At 36.6% G+C, this 19,889-nt stretch overlaps 1 protein-coding gene across 3 annotated transcripts in view; it reads left to right on the top strand.

Moving 5' to 3' along the window:
• Positions 1 to 19,889, top strand: part of LOC121313349 (kinesin-like protein KIF13A) — a 121,832-nt gene that overhangs the window by 46,735 nt on the left and 55,208 nt on the right. For all 3 annotated transcript variants that reach the window (XM_041245768.1, XM_041245770.1, XM_041245767.1), the window contains exons 4-6: positions 602 to 662; positions 16,765 to 16,857; positions 18,287 to 18,467. In XM_041245768.1, the coding sequence (XP_041101702.1) occupies positions 602 to 662; positions 16,765 to 16,857; positions 18,287 to 18,467 (335 nt within the window). The remainder of the gene's footprint in view (positions 1 to 601; positions 663 to 16,764; positions 16,858 to 18,286; positions 18,468 to 19,889) is intronic.

The following is a 19,889-nucleotide window of genomic DNA, read 5'->3' as shown; positions in this document are numbered from 1 at the left end:
AGTGTATAATATTTATTTTTGAAATGTGCTAATGAAAGAAAATAATTAATCACTAAAAGATGAAATCACAGTAAACTTCTCGGATTGAAACTGATCTGTTCTAACCTCCGTAATAAAAAAAAAAAAAAACTTCAACTTGGAATTTGAAATAGAAGCTGTTATCCAAAACATACTCTTTCTTCTATATAACCGTGTTTGTCTTTTGATGCAGCTTTTGATGTGGACCACATCTCAATAACTGCGCGTCTCTTGCTTCTATAAACATGTCTGTCATGCTCCCTAGTTCCATGGTCATTTACAGTATCAAAGACTCATTCTGTGATTGCTGAAACTTTTCTGCATTTTATTTTGAGCGGTCTTTGGGTGACGGCAGTAATAATTTAGCTGACATTAGGCACTTGGGTATACTTTTATAGGTTCCTTTCTCTTTAGACAAGAGTGTAAACCAGCTCATATGGTGAAGAATTTGATCAAATCTGAATTATTCACCGATGCCTAAATGAGTTCGAACTAGAAGCAATGGTGATTTATTTGGGAGGGGTTGCTGGAGGCTCACTGATCATGTGATTGTCTCTCTTTTTTTTTTTCCATCTCCAAACAGGTGTTTGCCTTCGACTACTGCTTTTGGTCCATGGAGGAGTCAAATGTTACAAAATATGCAGGTGAGTCACTCATGTACTTTGCACAAAATTAAATGCTTCCTGTCATGCACTTGCATTCCTATGTGTCTTATTCCTTAGAATTCAAGTTGCCCTCAAATTTCGCACCCTCGATTTGAGGAAAAAATAAAACAACTAATACATATACATTTACAAAGCTACAGCCTCAATTATGCATATGGAGGCGTTTGACCGTCTGTTGTCACATAGAGCATTACAGTTCTGTGCTGCTTCTCATTTCCAGTCGTGATTACTCACACCTGTTTTTCTCCCAATTTATGAACTGTGGTAACTTGGCATGTCAAAAAATACGGGGGTCTGATCAGCATTTCTGATCTCTCCAAGCTGGTACTGTTTGTTAGAAATAGTGAAATTGTAAACGCTTCTCTTTGAATTTCTCAGGAAGCTAATTACTTTTGGTTCGCAGTCAGTCACGTTGCTGTTTGCGTACTCTGGTAGTCCCGTCTTTTGTTGGTGATTTTTAATACGCATCACTACTGTACTCATTTAAGTTGCAGGCTATTTTGAGAAGCAAAAAATGGTTAAAAAACTGCACATTGGTGAAAGAAATGCATATTATTATTAAAAGATATCTCGGGGAACTGCCTTCCCTTCCAGGAAATCTGGTACTGATTTTACGTCCTAGATCATTTTCACCTCAGCAGTGTCTTCAAGGTGAAATCATCTTGCTAGCTGCAAAGCTTGTTGGTCATTAGGAGAAGTGTCACAAGTGACCCTAAAACCTGTCTTCCCTTGTAAAGGTGCGAGCACCTGTTTTGAGTAAAAGGTGTATGCGACAGAGATGGATGGCTCTTTGATAGAAACAGTTTAATTTATTTTGATGGTGGGAATGAGAATGTAGAGATGGGAGCCCAGCTAACAAGATTTAAGTTTTTGCAGGTATTGGGCTTTTAAAGACTGTCACCCACACCTGTGGTGGCTTTGACAGACTCACTGAGAGCAGAAACTGACCCAAGACTGTCATCGCTACTGAAAGCGGGCTGATCTTTGGGAGACAACCTGAATATTTGTGAAACTGCAAAAAATATTGTAATGACTGTAATGTATTTTAAAAGAATATAAAGTTAGCAGAAATATTAAACAAATTGTTAAAACACACTATTCAGAAATGTTTTATCATGTGCTCTGTATTAGTCTATGAGAATATTGTAGTGTTCCATATTCCTGTTTATTCTAGTATAACAGTAGAAAAATATTATTAGTGAATGTGTAAGATCAGGCCAACCTGATAAAAGTGCCAAACTTCCCTTATCAGGCAAAAGCATCTTTTTAAATTAGACTCAGAGCCTCAAACATTCTGATCCAGTGAGAACAGAATGGCACACTCTGAGAAACAATTTAACTAAAATAAGTTTCTGGTTGTACTATAGTAAGGAAAAACAAAAGTATTGAAATACATAAAAAAACTGTGAGATTTAAAAAATAAGAAACCTAATATAATAACCTTAAGTAAATGCAGGAAGATTTTAATCTGTATCAAAATATTGCAGACCTAAGCTTTAATGTTCAAGGTTGCATTTGCTGCTAAGAAGGTGCCTAATTAAAACTTATTTCTTAATTACCTTCTGTGTATATCAATGGAGTAAAATTAAGTTACAATTATAAGAGACTGCTATATTGAAGTATCTGAATTGGAAATACTTGTTATAAAATCATTTAAAGTTAAACTGTTTGTCACGAAGACGGCTGTATTGGGTGACGTCAGACCAGAAGCAGGAACCAGGAAATAAACAACAGAGCGGTGGAGTTTGGTGAAGCTGAGCGATTGGTTTCGCTCAGCGTTTAATAATGAAACAGACAGAAAATAAAAGGTTGTAAAGACAAAACACACAGGACACGTCACTTTCGTCAAAATAAAGAGACAAACAAAACGGACTACACAGACAAACACGGTGAGCTGATATTTAATTATTATTATTATTATTATTATTATTATTATTATTATTATTATTATAACCTCCGTCCCCAATCCCATTCTCCACTCACCAAACACACAACCCCGAGTGAGTGAAAACATGCTGCTTTTATGCAGCTGTACTGAGACTCGATTGCAAATCAATCATTCATTTGGAGTCGCGGTACAACTGCACGTGAATTAATAAAGTGCAATTCCCCGTGCTCACATATTATTACATTTTATTTGCACGGGAAGTGCTGTGCAATCCTCGTGCCTAAATACAAATGTACATTTTAAACACTTGTGTTACACAGACCCGTTTATATCCCGTGTACCCATGACTATACACCAACAGTAACACACAACACATAACATACAACACAAAATACACACGGGCTGGCACCATTGCCATACTGTTATACAAATTAAATTATTGTTGAAAGAACATATTACACTTAAAAATTAGAGATGTTCAGTACTAACTGACACTGTCAGAATATTGTAATAATTATACTGTGCTTTTAAAGACTGTAAAACCACCAACATAAGTAATATTGCAGCAAATTGTGAACAGGTTACAAGGATTTGAACAAAGAAAACTGAACAAGTGTTAAAGTTAGAAAAAAGCTTGCCTTGTTATTGGAGTGCATGTAAACTCTTGGAAGCTGGTCAGACTTAAAAACTGGGCCTTCTGTGTCTTTAAATGAATGAAGACTATCTTGCGCAGAAGCCTGTGTTAACCTTGGAAGAAGCAGGCATCTAATTTAATTAACTTGGACTTGGTGGGCGCTTTAGCAGTTTGCATGTCTAGCCTAAGGGCTGGGTATGTGATAACCATATCTGTATTACTGTGTTGAAGTATTAATGCTGTTAAACCTGTAAAGGCACTGGACACGCCCACATTGCCTATTAGCTGGGATCCACAGTGGCTTGCAACCACTCGCGCCATTATTAAACATTTAATAAACAGAAGGAGCACTATTACTGCTCTGCTTCGTTAAAACTTCAAATTAAATGAGTCTCTGTGATTTTTCTCGATTTATTAAAAGTCGTCTGGATACGTTGCAAGCCCAGTACACAAACAGTCCACTACAGGAGTCCAAAACGTCTCTGTCCTCCTTAAACATCTCCCCTGAGTTTAAGAGTGCGCTCAAGGCAATAAAAGATGAATGTGCGAAATCTGACAGAAGGAAACAGAATGGTTACTGACAGGAATGAAGGCCCTGAAGAGGTAGGGATACTTTTACTCTAAAGGTGAATTTACCAGGACTTGCAGGCTGCAAACAATTTCAGTTGACTAGAGTTTTGTTGACTTGAAGGTTTTTTATTTTTTGTGTAGTAAATACAGTGACTGTCAGTTCTTCAGGCTTAGTCCAGCTCTTGCTGCACTGGAAGTAAACCTGTTGTCAGATATAGAGCTGTTAGGCAAATCGAAACATGTGAAGGACAAGTGCTGACTTTCCAGTGTGTAATTGTTCTGCCAGTAATAGCCAAATAATTCTGTGAGGTCCTGGGTTTCCTGGAAATAATGCTACATGACATTACATCGATATCTGTTTCAAAACCAGAGAGTTTAAGAAACTGCTTCAAGTGGAGTGAATGGCAGTGTGTTTTAAGGTATTTACAAAAATGAGGACAGCTCTACGAACAGAAAGGCTCAACACAGGACCTCTTTCCAAGGCCTGCCCATTGTTTGCAAATATTTGTTTTAATAAAAACACATTATTGATTAGTGAGTCATTGGTTTGCATGAAAAAGAGATAACAGTACAACAGAACTACAAGTGTCGGACTTGGTAGTAAGTCAGAACACTGTCCTGTAGGGAGTAGGGCTAGTATGGTCCATCTGGTTTTTATTGTTCCGATGGGATGGCTGCATTGCCATTAGGACTGCCAGCTTTACAAACTGCAGTACAGTATCTGTGCCATTTACACTTGATTGCTATTGATTTTGCCAAATTCACAAAGAAGCGTAATGTAGTGACGAACTTCCGTAATTAACTTGAGTTTTGTTCTTTATCAGGCTTTATTAATCCGTTATGTTTTCTTTGAAAAAAATCAGAACACAAGCTGTATTTATGTAATTTGATACATTACTTTAGTGGGTAACACAATTGGAGTAATTTATCAGAACAGTAGTTAAATATCAGGTAGATAGATGTCAGTTAAAAATGCTCCAAAAAATTACAAAGTAGCATGTCCTCAAATGAGGACAATGGCACTTAATAGATCATTTGCTGTTCTTTTAATACTTTGAGGCTGGGGTTAAACTGTTTGCCAAAATTCTGTATTATGAAATTGAAATGACCTTGCACTGTCTCAATAGTTGCATTTATATTGTATGTAGCAATACTTAAAAATTGTACAGTATAAAATGCTATAACAAATGCCAAGATATTGTGAAAGACTTAAGGCTGTTGCTCACTAGGTTCTTTCCTTCATTTTATCATCCGTCATCCGTATTTTAATAAAAAATAAATACAATTCTGTTAATTCTTACATAACTTTGAACACCTTTTTACATGTAGTATAAACTTAATGATCAGCAAACGCTGTTCATAAACCACTTTATTTTTTAGTGCACTAAGATGGAAGTTAAAACATTTGCTAATTATTACGTTTCTGCTAGATCTACAATAATGTTACGATATACATAATAAAAATAAAAAAAAAAAACATAGTATTACACAACTGCATACAGTTGAAGCATCAGGAACCATATGACCACTGTTTTATTTCAGACACTCTCCCCTGTAATTAATATATCTAAAATTTGGGAAGAGAGCAATGAACTACCGAAAATACTGTACTCTGTGTATGAAGTCAGAAATTCCATCTCTTTTCTGACTGTTAAGCCCTGGCCGATCTTGGTTGCCCTGTCACGCTTCTTTCTCTGATATGTGTCTCCAGGTTAGGACATTGTTTCTTTACTTTCTCGACTACAATTGAAATAAAAAGATATGCTTGTAATAACCTCTACTATGTAAAATCTACGTGTTTATGCTGTCAGTTCATAATTTCATTTTGTTCAGGGAACTGCAGGAAACCACGTGTCATTATCAATGCACATTAAAAGGATGAAATCAAACTTTTTTTTATTCCAAAATTGACGTATTGCCATTGTGCGTACAATTACGGACTCATTGTGCAAGGTGCAATGTGGAATGTACGTGCTCATTAAACTAATTGACGCATCTCAATTACGCATGTTAAAAACACATTACGGAACGGATCCAGTGGGCAAAGCCCTTTACTGTTAAAATTAATTTTATTTGAAAGTTATTTTTAGTATTGTTACAAAAGTACATTGCACAGTGAAAACAAAGTCCAAATACATATTAAACAGAACAGCAAGACCTGTCCTATGAGGAGTCGAGTCATCAGTTGAATATCCATTACATTTCTGGGGTCATGGCACAATGGGAAGTCATCCAGAAAACTGTATACAGTGTATTGTATCAGATTCACTTTTTAACTTTCAAACCTTCAGTCAACAGATCATTTTCATGGCAACGGTTGTATCCATGCTCACGCATCATGTTGACGATTCGCCCATAAGTTACAGCATCACGCACCGTCCCTTCTATTTGTGAATTCACCTCCTCGTCAGCCCGTAAAGTTACAATTGCTTAAATTCTTATTATCCTCATTTTTGATTAGCCATTGTACTTGGGGAAAAAAATGAAGGCGTGTAATACCGAAGACAGAAATACCCAACACTTCTGGTCTACAGTCATGTGGGATGTTGATTTTCAATCCACGTCCACTATATCGCTTTAGTACAGGCATAGCATTTCACACAGGCAGTTAAGACAGTTCAGAGACAGGATAAAATATGATGGCTCTGTGACGGCAATTCACACAGACCAAAATGCTGCATCAGTACCGGTTCTGAGCCGTCATAACTCAGCTGTGTGAAAGGGGTATAGGTAATAAAATATAGTACAGTATGTGCCTACAGATGTGTTGCAGTACCTGACCTAACTGCATTTTAAGAGCACAAGTAGTTAGTGTACAATTATTATTAAAAAGCAAAATATGTTTTGACTGCAACAGTCTGCATTTGGTTAATAAGATATTTAGTTCCTATATAGGAAGGGGTTGTTAGAAGACAGGATGACAGGTTTATAGTATGTTTGATGAGAGGATTGATGAAAAGGAGGAGAGGAGGGAGCAGGAATTACTTCCTGAGTGCATTTTTAAAGTATGTTCTTCAGAAAAAGAGAAAAAAAATTGTTTGCCATTTATTTTCTTTAAAATCTTTAAAACTCCCACAATCTAGACTCATTGGCATGCATTAGAGTACCAATACATTTTTATTGCTGACATGTTTTCAATGGCAACTTAATTCCTTAATGCAGCAGGGAGGTTTCCACAGTCAGCATTCCATAAATATTCTTTTCCAACAGTTTCCAATAAATTACCATTAAAAAATCAAAATCACCTTTACTGTAATGTGTGTGTTTTCTTATTGGAAAATCTGAAACAAATTAGCCCCATGTACTTTAAGTATTCTAAAAAGAGCCAAAAACAGCCATGCTCACACCATACATCTAATAAACAATAATAATAAACTTGATTTATATTGCACCTTTTATTCTAAAAGCAGCTCAAAGCGCTTTACATAGAAAATAGAGAAAATAAACATGTATACTAAAAGAGAGAATTAAAAAAATAAAGAATTAGTACAAAAGTGATCAAAAAAATGTAATACAAGCTAAAAGAAAACATTGATTTTAACCATACGAGGCTGCAGAAACAAAACACAATTAAAGGCACATTCAATTTAAAAAAAGCCAAGTTGTAAAAATGTTACAAGTCTTGTTTAATTGCCGTTGAGGGTGCATCTCTGACAGAAAATGGCAGCATGTTCCACAATCTAAGAGCATTATAACAAAAAGCAGCCGTCTCTTTTTGCGCATTACCATCAGAACACAAAGTAAGTCACTGTCAGCTGACCTCGGTGTACACACAGGCTGATCTGGAGTTAACATCTCAATTAAATAGTCCTGTGCCTGGCCATTAAGTGCTTTAAATGTTAGTAATATAATTTTAAAATCAACCCTTTAACGAACTGGAAGGCAGTGCAGTGATGCCAACTCAGGAGAAATATGTGCCATTTTCTTTGTTTTAGTTAGAACCCTAGCAGCTGCATTCTGCACAAGCTGTAGACGGGACAGAGCATGACGTTTAAGACCAGATAACAGATCATTGCAGTAGTCCAATCTAGATGGAGCTAAAGGCATGAACAAGGAAAGGAATGAAAGGATCTAATTTTAGCAATGTTTCTCAGATGATAAAAAGACAGTAATTTGTTTTAATATGAGATTCAAAACTTAACTCAGAATCAAATCTAACCCCCAAGTTTTCACCAAATTTCAAGTCAGGTTACCCAGATCTATTTTTGTGAACTCTATCTGTTTATGAGAACCTATTAATAAGACTTCTGTCTTCTCAGTTTAATTGCAGAAAATTGAGACATTCAACTTTTAGTATAAGGAAGACATTCAAATAAAACTGTAGCAGTATTGATATCACCTGGTTTAACACAGATGTAGAGTTGTATGTCATCAGCATAACAGTGAAAGTTCACCCACGTTTACAAATAATCTCACCTAGTGGTAACATATATAGAAAATAACATAGGACCGAGAATGGAGTCCTGAGGGACACCACATATAATATTAGAAGTCCTGGCACAGACTCCCCCAAGGAAACAACGTACGTCTTTCGATTTAGATATGATCTAAACCAGTTCAGAACAGTTCAGAGAGGCACACGCATTCTGTAAGACGATTCATTAAAATTGCGTGATCCACAGTGTTGAATGCAGAACTAAGGTCTAAAAGGACTAAAATAGACCTAGCATTTGAATCTACACACACAAGTAGATAATTTACAACCCTAACCAGAGCAGTCTCTGTGCTATGATTGGAGCGAAACCCTGACTGAAACTTCTCCAAAATAGTGTTACTATTAAGGAAACTATTAATTTGTTTTAAATACCACATTTTTCAAGAACCTTAGCTAAAAAATGAAGGTTTGAAGTAAGTCTTTAATTACTCAGAATTTAACTGTCTAAATTTGATTTTTTTTAAGTAGTGATTTCAACAGGGCATTTTTAAAAGCAGCTGGAAATATCCCTGTTGACAGGGAACTATTAATTATAGTTAAAATATCATTGCACAAGTAACTAAACATGTCCTTCAGAAATCTAGTTGGTATTGGATCCAAAGAGCAAGTAGCAGATTTAATTTACATTACTATCATATTTAGCTCTTGTACGTTGATCAAAGAAAATGAGTCCATCAATGATTCAACAAGTCTAACTGGCATGTTTGAATCAGAGCCATGCTGTGAAATTTGAACCCTAATATTCACTATTTTTGTTTGGAAATGGTTCAGAAATTCGTCAAATTTAGTAACTGTGGCCTCAGAGTCAATTGCAAAGGAGGATGAGGGATTAGCTAGCCTATCGATTTTTCTGATCAATGAGATTAGAAAAATAAGTGCATCTTCCCGACCTTAAAGCTTCGTTGTACTTCAATAAAAGTTGTTTATATCATAAATATAAAAAATATAATGGATTTGTTATTTGGTAGCTCTCCATTTACGTTCTGCCTTGCGGCAGTCTCTTTTCATTTGACAGATGGCATTGTTAATCCAAGGGGCAATATGCTTTGAAAAAGACATTCTAGTTCTAACTGGGGCCACAGTCTCAAGAGTAGTTGCTAAGTGGCAGTTATATCTATCAACTAACTCCTCGATAGATGAAGAGTTGTCAGAAACAAGTGGTGATAAACCTACTATTTCCGAGAACTTTTTAGCAGTTGAAAAATTAAGAACGTGTTTGTTAACAGTACGTACCATTCTGTTTCTCTGTAAAGGCAAAATAGCCTCAAATAAAATGCAAAAATGATCTGAAACAGAATAATGGAAGATATATGAACATCTAGTTGTGTGTCATGTCTTGTTGTGCTGTCCGAAAAGCAGATCTGCACTTTCAGTCTTTTGAAGGACCTCTTGCAGTGGAATGTCGCATATCCGACGTCACAAAACTGCCCTGATCAATAAACTGCCTTGCTAAATAAATAAATACATATTTAAAGTAAGCTACGAGAGTAATGGCACTGGCAGCAAATGCAGCTTCCGCGATGAAAACAGAAAGTAAGTGTTATAGCTAGGGGTCTACTTAAATCGCAGTAAATTTACTTATTTTTCATGGGTAGGTTGCACAATAAAATTAGGATTTCGTGGACCTGTTTAAACATTAAATAAACCTAAGTAGACAGTATTTCAGAACACTATAAAGCCTAAAAATAGTGGAACTTGCTTCCTTACTAAAACAGAGCGCTGTCATTTGTTAAAGGCAAGCATGCAACATCTGCCAACAGTTGCTGTCGATATTCTCTGTCTGTTGTGGACTTGCCCATACATTGAGACTGCACGCCTGCATCCACTGAATTGGTATGAAGTGTAACTCATAGCTTTGCCAAGTTATACAGATGTGGAAATTGATTAGTAACAGCCCAAAACTCGGTTGCCCAAGGGCATGCCTTTAATAAAGGCAATATATGCAGCACGTTCATGTTAGTGTTATTTGTCCCATCCAATAATTTATTTTAGTACTGATTCAAAACAAAGAAAACATGGCTATTGTGGTCTAAAATTCCAACTGCAAAAAAGTAAGAAGCAGGTTAAAGTGAGGTGACTGTGCTAGATCGCTGTGCACTGATTTAACTTCCTGACAGGAATACTTTTTGTCTGGGCTGACTTTCCAGTTTGGTTTCTGAAAGCTGTTTATTTTACGTTCTCTTCAACAGCCTCTGTAGTAGCCTTTTGTTTAAACACATTAAGATATGCAAAACAATTGCCTCCATCTGCACGTACAGTTTCTTTGGGAAATATCTTGACACGATCAATAACCTTAATATACTTTGCTTTTTTTGCTTTGTCGTCCATTTCTACTATTATACCGCCAATGCTGAAACAAACAAACAGTTGTGTTTGGCAAGTTACCCAAGGAAATGCATCAGGACTATACTTTGCAAAGACAAAATAGAGCATCCACTTAAAGCTCAATTTACGTAGATCATATTAGACACACAGAGTCCCACCCATTTTGATTTTTGGCAATACAGTAGACATTAGAAAGCATGATGTAAGATGAGCTTTTTTTTTACTTTTACAAAATTACACGTAGGGTTAGTCGCTGTAGCCTCTTATGACAAGCATATATGTTGTAAAATTGTTTTGGCCACAAATAGACTGTTAATGTATATGTTCACTTTTTATTTATTTATTTTTTATTCAATTTCTTCAAAGCATAAGAGCACTGAAACATAACCCATGTGTTTTTCGTATACCTATCTAAACTCAAGCATGTTAAAATACTGATTTTATACAGAATTCTGAAAACCTAGTCTATAGACCAGCACAGCTTCCCATTCTCAAATATTTTACCAAGAAAATATATTACTTTAAATTACATACATTGATGTTAATAAGATGTTAGGTTTAGTGCAGTACAAGGCTTTCTTTTCCATACTCTAGTGCTGATACAGGTTCCTTACCTGCTTAAAACAGTCACTCAGTGAATGCTAACAACTCTTTATTCGTTATTTTTATTAAACCCTGAAATGTATTAATAAAAAAAAAAAAAAAAAAAAAAACTGAAAGATTGCTTTGAGTATCCTGCATATTTCAACTGCTATGGGGGAAAAAGTTAGAGGTGTTTTCTGCAAGGCCCTTTTGACTGGTGGTGGGGATCCTAAAACCTTGTTCCACATAATGTGGTTCTTTACACATGGCATTTTTTTTTCATTTATTTTCTGTTAATGCTTTTTTCCCCTCATAAATGCAATGCTAAGTGGCCATTCTGTATAAGTAGAGTTAAAGACTTGTCACTACTTGTTGTTACTGACTATGAGACTTTGGGTGGTCTTGGCCTAACCCTGTGTGCTAGAATTGATCACTTTCCCATATTTACTCTTCAGTGAAGACAATAGCACTTGAAGTATGTTTCTGATCCCCTTTAAACGCTGGGAAACTCCCTTTATTTAACCCATCATCTCTCTCTCTCCCTCTCCAGATTCCACAAGTGATTGTCATGTTAATCTTTTTACACTCCTCCTTTGTTCTGTTTTTTCCCTACTTAATTAAAAATCTGTTAAGTTGGTAAATATTAATGCTCTAAAGTACAGAAAGAAAACACTTCCACCATATAGCATATACTTTTGTGTAAGTGGGCTGTCCATTACATGACTGATTCAGAATCTACAAATTTCATCTCAGAACTATAATCTTCACTTTCTAAAAGGAACAGCATTCAAAGAAATCTGAAGGTTTGACGAAGAGAAATTCTGCATGACGTACAGTACAGCAGATTCTGATAAGCGTCAGGTTCCTGCCAAAAACAAATCTGTCCAGTGCCTTGTCTTTGCTCAAACTCACATCAGTGACCCATATATTCTCAAATATCTGAATGGTGTAGTGTGCATTCAATAAGTAGGGTCGATGAAAATGCAGGCTCGAAATGCAACTCCTTCATGTAGAGCTACAACAAAAGCACAACAGCTCATGGCAGCCAGTCTCAATTGCAGGATTGTCGGTAGATAATTAACTTCAGTACCTTTCCTTGTACCAGATTTAGAGAAAAAATGTACTCATTTTTAGAGAAATAGACTATTCTGAATAATTGTGAACACCAAAAGTAGTAAAAGAAATATGAAAAAAAAAAAATGAAAATTAGATTTGAAGCTATTTACTTTGACGGAGTTTACTGAAACCAGATCAGGTCAGACCAGGTCATTTTTACTTTCCACTGACCTCTGCATATCCTTCAGTCATAGCTTTCACTGTCAAACCAAGTGTTGGTTTCACTTCAGTTGGTAAAGAACTAATTAAACCTAATCCGTTGAACATAATATATATTGTTGTGTAACTTGTAACCCACACAGTGAGAATGTGTCAAACTTGAACTTTGATCTTTTTTCTGCTTATGGGTTATGACCTAGTTCAATAACACTGATATTATTTTAAAGGTCCTTTTCTCAAGGGCTTTGACACAAGCCACTGGCGAAAGGGATCACGCAGCCTCCCCACTGGCGCCTTTCAGCCGACTGACCCTATTAACGTAATGGTGCACAAAACAATCACGTGCATTCCACACTATTGTGTTTTTCTTTCTACTTATTGCATTACATTAAAACCTCATATTTAAAGTTTGTTATTTATTTTTTAAGTCTTCAGTTTTTATGCACCATTGCCATGGTAATACTCATTCTTTTGTTCAAGAAATGTGTTTTGTATGTTTTTTGTTTTACCTGAAAGATTTTAATGGACAAATCTACAACTATTGGAACTCTAAAGCGCTTCAGTACTGTTGTGGCAACTAGGTGTGTCAAACGGCAGCTTGTGTGTGGGAAACAGTACTTAATAGAAAAGACTGGGTATCTGTATGCTCATTAACAAACTCTCATGGTGGCTTCTAAGTTTAGGGTTCAGGGGGGTGCATGTAATCACACTTGCAATCTGCGTTGAGAAAAATCAGCAACTCTGTAATCGAATACATAGTTATATATAATGGCACGTATGCCAAGGTAAGCCAATTAGTTTTTGAAAGAATACACTGATACAATTATTGAAATGATTGGTCAACACAAATCCATTCTATTTGACAAGTTCTCAAAGTGTAGTCACAAAGAGAAAATAATAAAGTGTCAGGTGATCACGGATGTGTAGTCACAAAGAGAAAATAATAAAGTGTCAGGTGATCATGGAACAGAGAATAGGAGAAAGAAATGGATAGGTCTGGTTTGCAGAATGAAATTAAATATGGAAGAAAGGGAGATAAGAGAGACCTAAAAATGTGGAGATAAAATTGTCCAAATAGAATTGAAGTAGCTGCTGCTGGAATTGAGAGAGCATTGGAATATGCAAAAAAGAGAAAAGTAGACAGCTCTTCCTGCTGCCTTTAACCCCTCTTTTGTTATCCAGCTAAATAAGCATTAATGAAAATAGATAAATAATAATATACTGTGATGAGTCAAAGGGGTTTCGGTCTGCAATTCAGCCTCCCAACAGTAGAAGGCATCAAACCAACTCGGGATTTCCCTTACCAAGGTCTTGTGACCATGACAAAAGTCATCTTTTTGAGGGGCGGCACCTTGGTGAGGGGCGAAGTACGAATATGTAAATTCCAGCCACTGGAGTCAAGTGAAATTAAGGATACCTGTCAGTTTGGGATTGGTGATCCACTGACTACCGGGGCGGGGTTTGCATACTAAAGGGAACGTGCTACTGTGTTCGGGGTTGGTCCTAAGGAATAGAGGCGGGGAGAAAAAGGCTGGAGGAGGACTTGGTTGTTGTGGACTGTGTCACGAACGGGGGCTTTACTAACTGGTTCTTTTCTGTTTTTATTCCTTTTGTTTTATTTTTTTGGATTAAAGCAGAACGCGACGAGGACTAAGAGGCTCCCGTTCCTTTGTTTTTGATTACTCCCGCACTCCCTCCCTCACATCCTTTTTTATTATTTTTCTTTTTTTTTCCTCGTGTAATATTAAATAAAATTTTAATTGTTACACGTAAATCACTGTCTGGAAAATCCATTTGTACTCACACGCCTCACATATACATTACACAACATGTTAATAAAATGCATTATTATTATGGTCTTACCCACTGTCTCCCAATATCACATCACCAGTATCTCCACTGGCAAAATGATCAGCAATATCACAATTTGCCCAAATGAAACTACTGTTTGTACACGAGGGTATCAAGTGACGGCATCTAACACAGACAGACATGTTGGCATCGGAGATTGTCAATTCACAGCAGGGGTCAAAATTGGTATTTGAGATCCATGTTACATTTCTTGATCTAACAAATCGTACAGATAACAAAATTCAGAACTTGTGCATTTTTTTAAATTTTGATGTTATTTTTCTAATTTTATATATATATATATATATATATATATATATATATATATATATATATATATATATATATATATATATATATATACAGTGCCTTGCAAAAGTATTCAGACCCCTGACCAATTCTCTCATATTACCGAATTACAAATGGTACATTGAAATTTCGTTCTGTTTGATATTTTATTTTTAAACACTGAAACTCAGAATCAAATATTGTAAGGTGACATTGGTTTTATGTTGGGAAATATTTTTAAGAAAAATAAAAAACTGAAATATCTTGCTTGCATAAGTATTCATCCCCTGTGCTGTGGAAGCTCCCAGTTTGCACCAATGAAAGAAATTGCCCTAACGAGGACACAATTACCTTACCATTGGCTTCCACCTGTGAACCATTGTTGCTGTGACATTTTCTGGATAAAAACCCCACTGTTGAAGGATCATTGGTAAGGCTGTGAATCTGAAGGAAAATGAAGACCAAAGAGCATTCTACAGAAGTTAGAGATAAAGTAATACAAATGCATAGATTAGGGAAAGGGTACAAAATAATATCCAAGTGTTTGGATATCCCAGTGAGCACAGTTGGATCAATAATCAGGAAGTGAAAGCTGCATCACACCACCCAGGCACTGCCAAGAAAAGGCCGTCCCTCAAAACTCAGCGCTCAAACAAGAATGAGACTTGTGAGAGAAGCCACAGAGAGGCCAACAATCACTTTGAAGGAGCTACAGAGTTCAGTGGCTGGGAGTGGAGTAATGGTGCACCAGTCAACCATATCAAGAGCTCTGCATAACACTGGCCTATATGGGAGGGTGGCAAGAAAGAAGCCGTTACTCAAAAAGTACCATCTGAAAGCACATCTGGAGTTTGCCAGAAAGCATGAGAGTGACCCAGCTGCGATGTGGGAAAAGGTTTTGTGGTCAGATGAGACCAAGATAGAGCTTTTTGGCCAAAACTCAAAGTGCTATGTGTGGTGCAAACCTAACACTGCCCATGCCTCAAGACACACCATCCCTACAGTGAAGTATGGTGGTGGCAGCAGCATGCTGTGGGAATGCTTCTCATCAGCAGGGACTGGGCATCTTGTTACAATTGAAAGAAGAATGGATGGAGCAAAATACAGGAAAATACTGCAAGAGAATTTGCTTCAGTCGGCTAAAAAACTGAAGCTTGGGAGGAAATTCACCTTTCAGCAGGACAATGATCTCAATCACAAGGCCAAAGCAACATTGGAGTGGCTCAAGAACAAAAAGGTGAATGTCTTACAGTGGCCCAGTCAAAGTCCTGATCTCAGTCCCATTGAGAATCTGTGGCACTATTTGAAAATTGCGGTCCAGAAGCGTCGTCCAACCAACCTGAACAACTTGGAGCAAATCTGCCAAGAAGAATGGGCCAAAATCACTCCGACACTGTGCAAAGCTGGTACATGCTTACCCCAAAAGACTTAAAGCTGTTACTGCAGCGAAAGGTGGCTCTACTAAATATTAATGTGTGGGGGTTGAATACTTATGCAAGCAAGATATTTCAGTTTTTTATTTTTCTTAAAAATATTTCCAAACATAAAACCAATGTCACCTTACAATAATTGATTTTGAGTTTAAGTGTTTAAGAAAAAAATATCGAACAGAACTAAATTTCAATGTACCATTTGTAATTCAGTAATATGAGAGGACTGGTCAGGGGTCTGAATACTTTTGCAAGTGTGTGCGTGTGCGTGGGCGTGTGCAAGGCCTGTAACTGAAGCAGTTAAGGATTCCCATCATGGCCTTCGCTAAGCAGCTGCTCAGATTTTTTGTGGTTTGTTTAATGCCATGCTGGCATTTAAAATTCCATGGTTGATTTAGCAGTCTATCTAAGTTTGAATCTGCTTTTTGTAGAAATTCACACAGTTCCCTGTTAGACCTTTTCAACCAAGGAAACTATCTAAGACCATAAAAGGCTAAATCCATGACTTGAAGTTTGAGTTCGCAGACAAATACAGAAATGTTGGAAATCAATACGTACACCTACTAATCTTTTATGTGAGCAAAATAGTCAAAGTATTGATTTGAGATACTGCTGCCCTCAAACTATTTTTGAGAACAATTTAGCCCAGTTATTTACTGAGAAAAAAGTGTTTGCTGAAGAGTTTCTAGAGAGTCATTGGATGCACTATGTGCACACAATGGACAGTGGAACATAGGGTTTATATTTGTACAACAGTATAAGGTTGTTTTAATTGTGCATGATTTTTTTCTGTGTTTTTACAGGTCAAGAAGTAGTATTCAAGTCCCTTGGAGAAGGGATTCTTGAAAATGCATTTCAAGGATACAATGCCTGCATTTTTGCCTATGGACAGACAGGTAAGAGGTTACCACAGTATTTCTTTTTGTCATGTTTTTGGGATTAGGCAATCAGCTGGGAGGTGTTTAAGTGCCCAGCATGTGAATCATTCAATGGCATAATAATCTGGGTTGATACACCTGGGTTATTATGGCTAAATACAATGCCTAGACTCTGTCTAAACCGACGCAGTCAAGTCTTTTTAATACAACTCTCAAGGTACCAGCGAAGAAAATCGTATTATCAGGCATCTAAGACAAGTGCATACTGTCAGTTTTTATTGAAGTTACGGTAACACTGAAATCAGTACTGTGCATTTTATTGAACATAGTTGTAAGTGAAGTTTTAAAAGGTATACATTGCAAATGAACTGCATGTCCCATTCGGATCACAGGATTTTTAAATCACAGAGCAAGGCGTCCTCCTGTATTATTGCATCATGGTTTTTCGGATTGGTTGACCAAGGTGTTTGCGGGAATGTTGAAATCTACAGCAATATTTTGCTTTTTCTTGTATGGTGGTGCATTATCTACCACTTTCAACACCTCCACTTTTTTTGCGCTGCTACATAGGATCAGTAGTCCCCAAACAGCACTAACATACAGAACAGAGGTGCTCATCTGGGTGCAAGTTAATACATTTCCCAATATCCTTTGCACTCAGCTGTTCAAACAATGGTGATTCATTTTAATCAAATTGTTCTTCCCTGGGGATAATTGTTTAAAGTGCATTCGTATTTTAAAAAATATTTTTCAATATGTGACCTGCTAAATTTGACTGGGATCATGTAGAAAATTCGTAGTATCAAGACATTCATCTAATCTAAGTTCGTTTTTAAGGAAAATTGACTATATGTTGTTCGTAGGATTTAATTACTGCTGAGCCATTTTCATCCAACTTCTCTGAATTTCAGGCCCTAGATATGTAAATATGTAAATACATACATATTTCGTGTTTTAATGATTTACTTCATATTTATTTTGGCAGCAAACAAAGTGGGACTAATGTTTCTGAGGGAGTGGGCTAAGTTAATACTGGAATAGCATCTTAATTCCTTCGACCAAAAGCCAGTTGCATCACTGTTTTGTTCTTAACCATTCTTGCGTCCCACAAGAGTTCAAAGTAGAGCTCTGACATACAGTAGCAGTGATCTGTTGTCTCTTACATGAAGTAATGCAAGAAGTTAGATTGTAGCATGCAAATGGATTAGATCGTGTTAAGAGACTAAAGATGCTGTGTCAGAGGGCCGCAGTGTTGGAAACATTAGCTTTTTCCCCCCCTGGCTGCCCTTTCCTTACAGCAGGCCTAAAAACAGCAGTTATTGATATTTGACACTCTGTAGTTAGATGATGGCAAGATTCCTTTCAGAGCTTGTGATAAGTATCCTTTCTACTGTCACTACATAAGTCTTCCTTGTGTCCCCTTCTTTAATTATTCATTTTCCTTCAGGTTCGGGCAAGTCTTTCTCAATGATGGGCACTGCAGATCAGCCAGGCCTTATCCCTCGCCTCTGCGGTGCTTTGTTTGAACGAGTTTCTAAAGAAGGAAACGAATCGCACTCTTTTAAAGTTGAGGTTTCCTACATGGAGATCTATAATGAAAAGGTCAGGGACCTGCTGGATCCTAAAGGGTGAGTTTTGGGTCAACACCAGCCCCTAAGTGAAAAACCCCTTACAGAGGTGCAATAAGCTATTTTGACAGTTACTGCATATTTTAGTATCCGTTGTCTGTATAACAGCTTGGTTCAGTTCTGTGTGAAATAGTTCCCAGTAAAGCACACAACTTTTTTAAAGGGTTAGATGGCATACCTGCAGTAAAACAGTATTAAAAGCACATTGAGCTAATTAAACTAATTACCGGTTGTGTCATTTCTCTAATCTGTCTTTTAAACAGCAAGTTCTGAGACTTCAGTAATTAAATAACCTTTTGAGGAATTTATAGCTATGACCAAAAGTTTTGCGTCATCCTATAGAATTAACTAATTTTGCTTCATAATGTTGAATGAAACATGTTAATGTTATGTTAATATTTTGAATTACATACCACTTAATGAAAAACTGGCAGATTGAAAAATGTGACATTTCGAAATACTTTACTACTATTATGGCGTCCGGTAGACTTTTGCGATATCCTTTTGTAGTTTTATTTGATTTTACATGATGTTAAATATCTAAATTATATTCATTTAGTTGTTTTTTTGTTTTTTTATTATTATCTCAATCCTAAAATTCTGGGTGATGTAGAACTTTTGAAATATAACTGTATTTGGCCTTCATTAAAATCCAAAAACCGAATGACTGCCGGGTTGTAAAACCGATCCAGATCATTATTCCCAGTATTCAGATGTTTAATTTAGGCACAGACAGGCTTTATTTTGTATACACTGTACTTGGTAACTAAACAGAACACTGTTTTTGTTTCACTCACTTGCAAACAACACTTATTTTGTTGTTCTGCCATCCTCATTGTGGACTAATCACTGTACACCATGAACGTGTATCACTGTTCACTTTTTTTTTTTATTCCTCCAGAGGTCGTAAAGTTTTATTGTGTGGATTTTATCCAGCTCCAAAGATATTACCAGAAGTGTGCTAAACAATGTTTACTCTCTTAATGAGGTCTATGGGAGTACATGTGCGAAACTCTGTGAAGCACGTTGAACGGTTTTAATAGTACACACTCATGCACGCCACACTTCACGTTAATCCATACATCCGTAGAGCCGCTTACCCATTGTCATGAAACTCTCACATTATTTAGCTGAAAGTATCGACAATATCCAATTCTAGGGATATTTGGAAGTGACTGTAAATACAATTGTGTTGATTGTGTGACAGTCGTCACCTTTTTAAAGTGACAGCATTCATTCTGAATTCAACGCTTTGGCATGAGATGTGTAGTTATTATTCTGATGGCTCTTACAATTTTACTCTTGGAAATTTAAAGTTAAAAGAAAGAATTTTGAAATAATGTTGACTCGGTACCTTGTCAGGGCAATGCTGAATAGAATCATACTGCCCAGAGTAAGTCTACACCCACACTTTTTGTTGCA

This window comes from Polyodon spathula, chromosome 3 (assembly GCF_017654505.1).
Source record: "Polyodon spathula isolate WHYD16114869_AA chromosome 3, ASM1765450v1, whole genome shotgun sequence".
Classification (NCBI taxonomy): Eukaryota; Metazoa; Chordata; class Actinopteri; order Acipenseriformes; family Polyodontidae; genus Polyodon; species Polyodon spathula.
The sequence above is the reverse complement of the archived record's forward strand: the minus strand, read 5'-3'. Positions and strand labels throughout refer to the sequence as shown.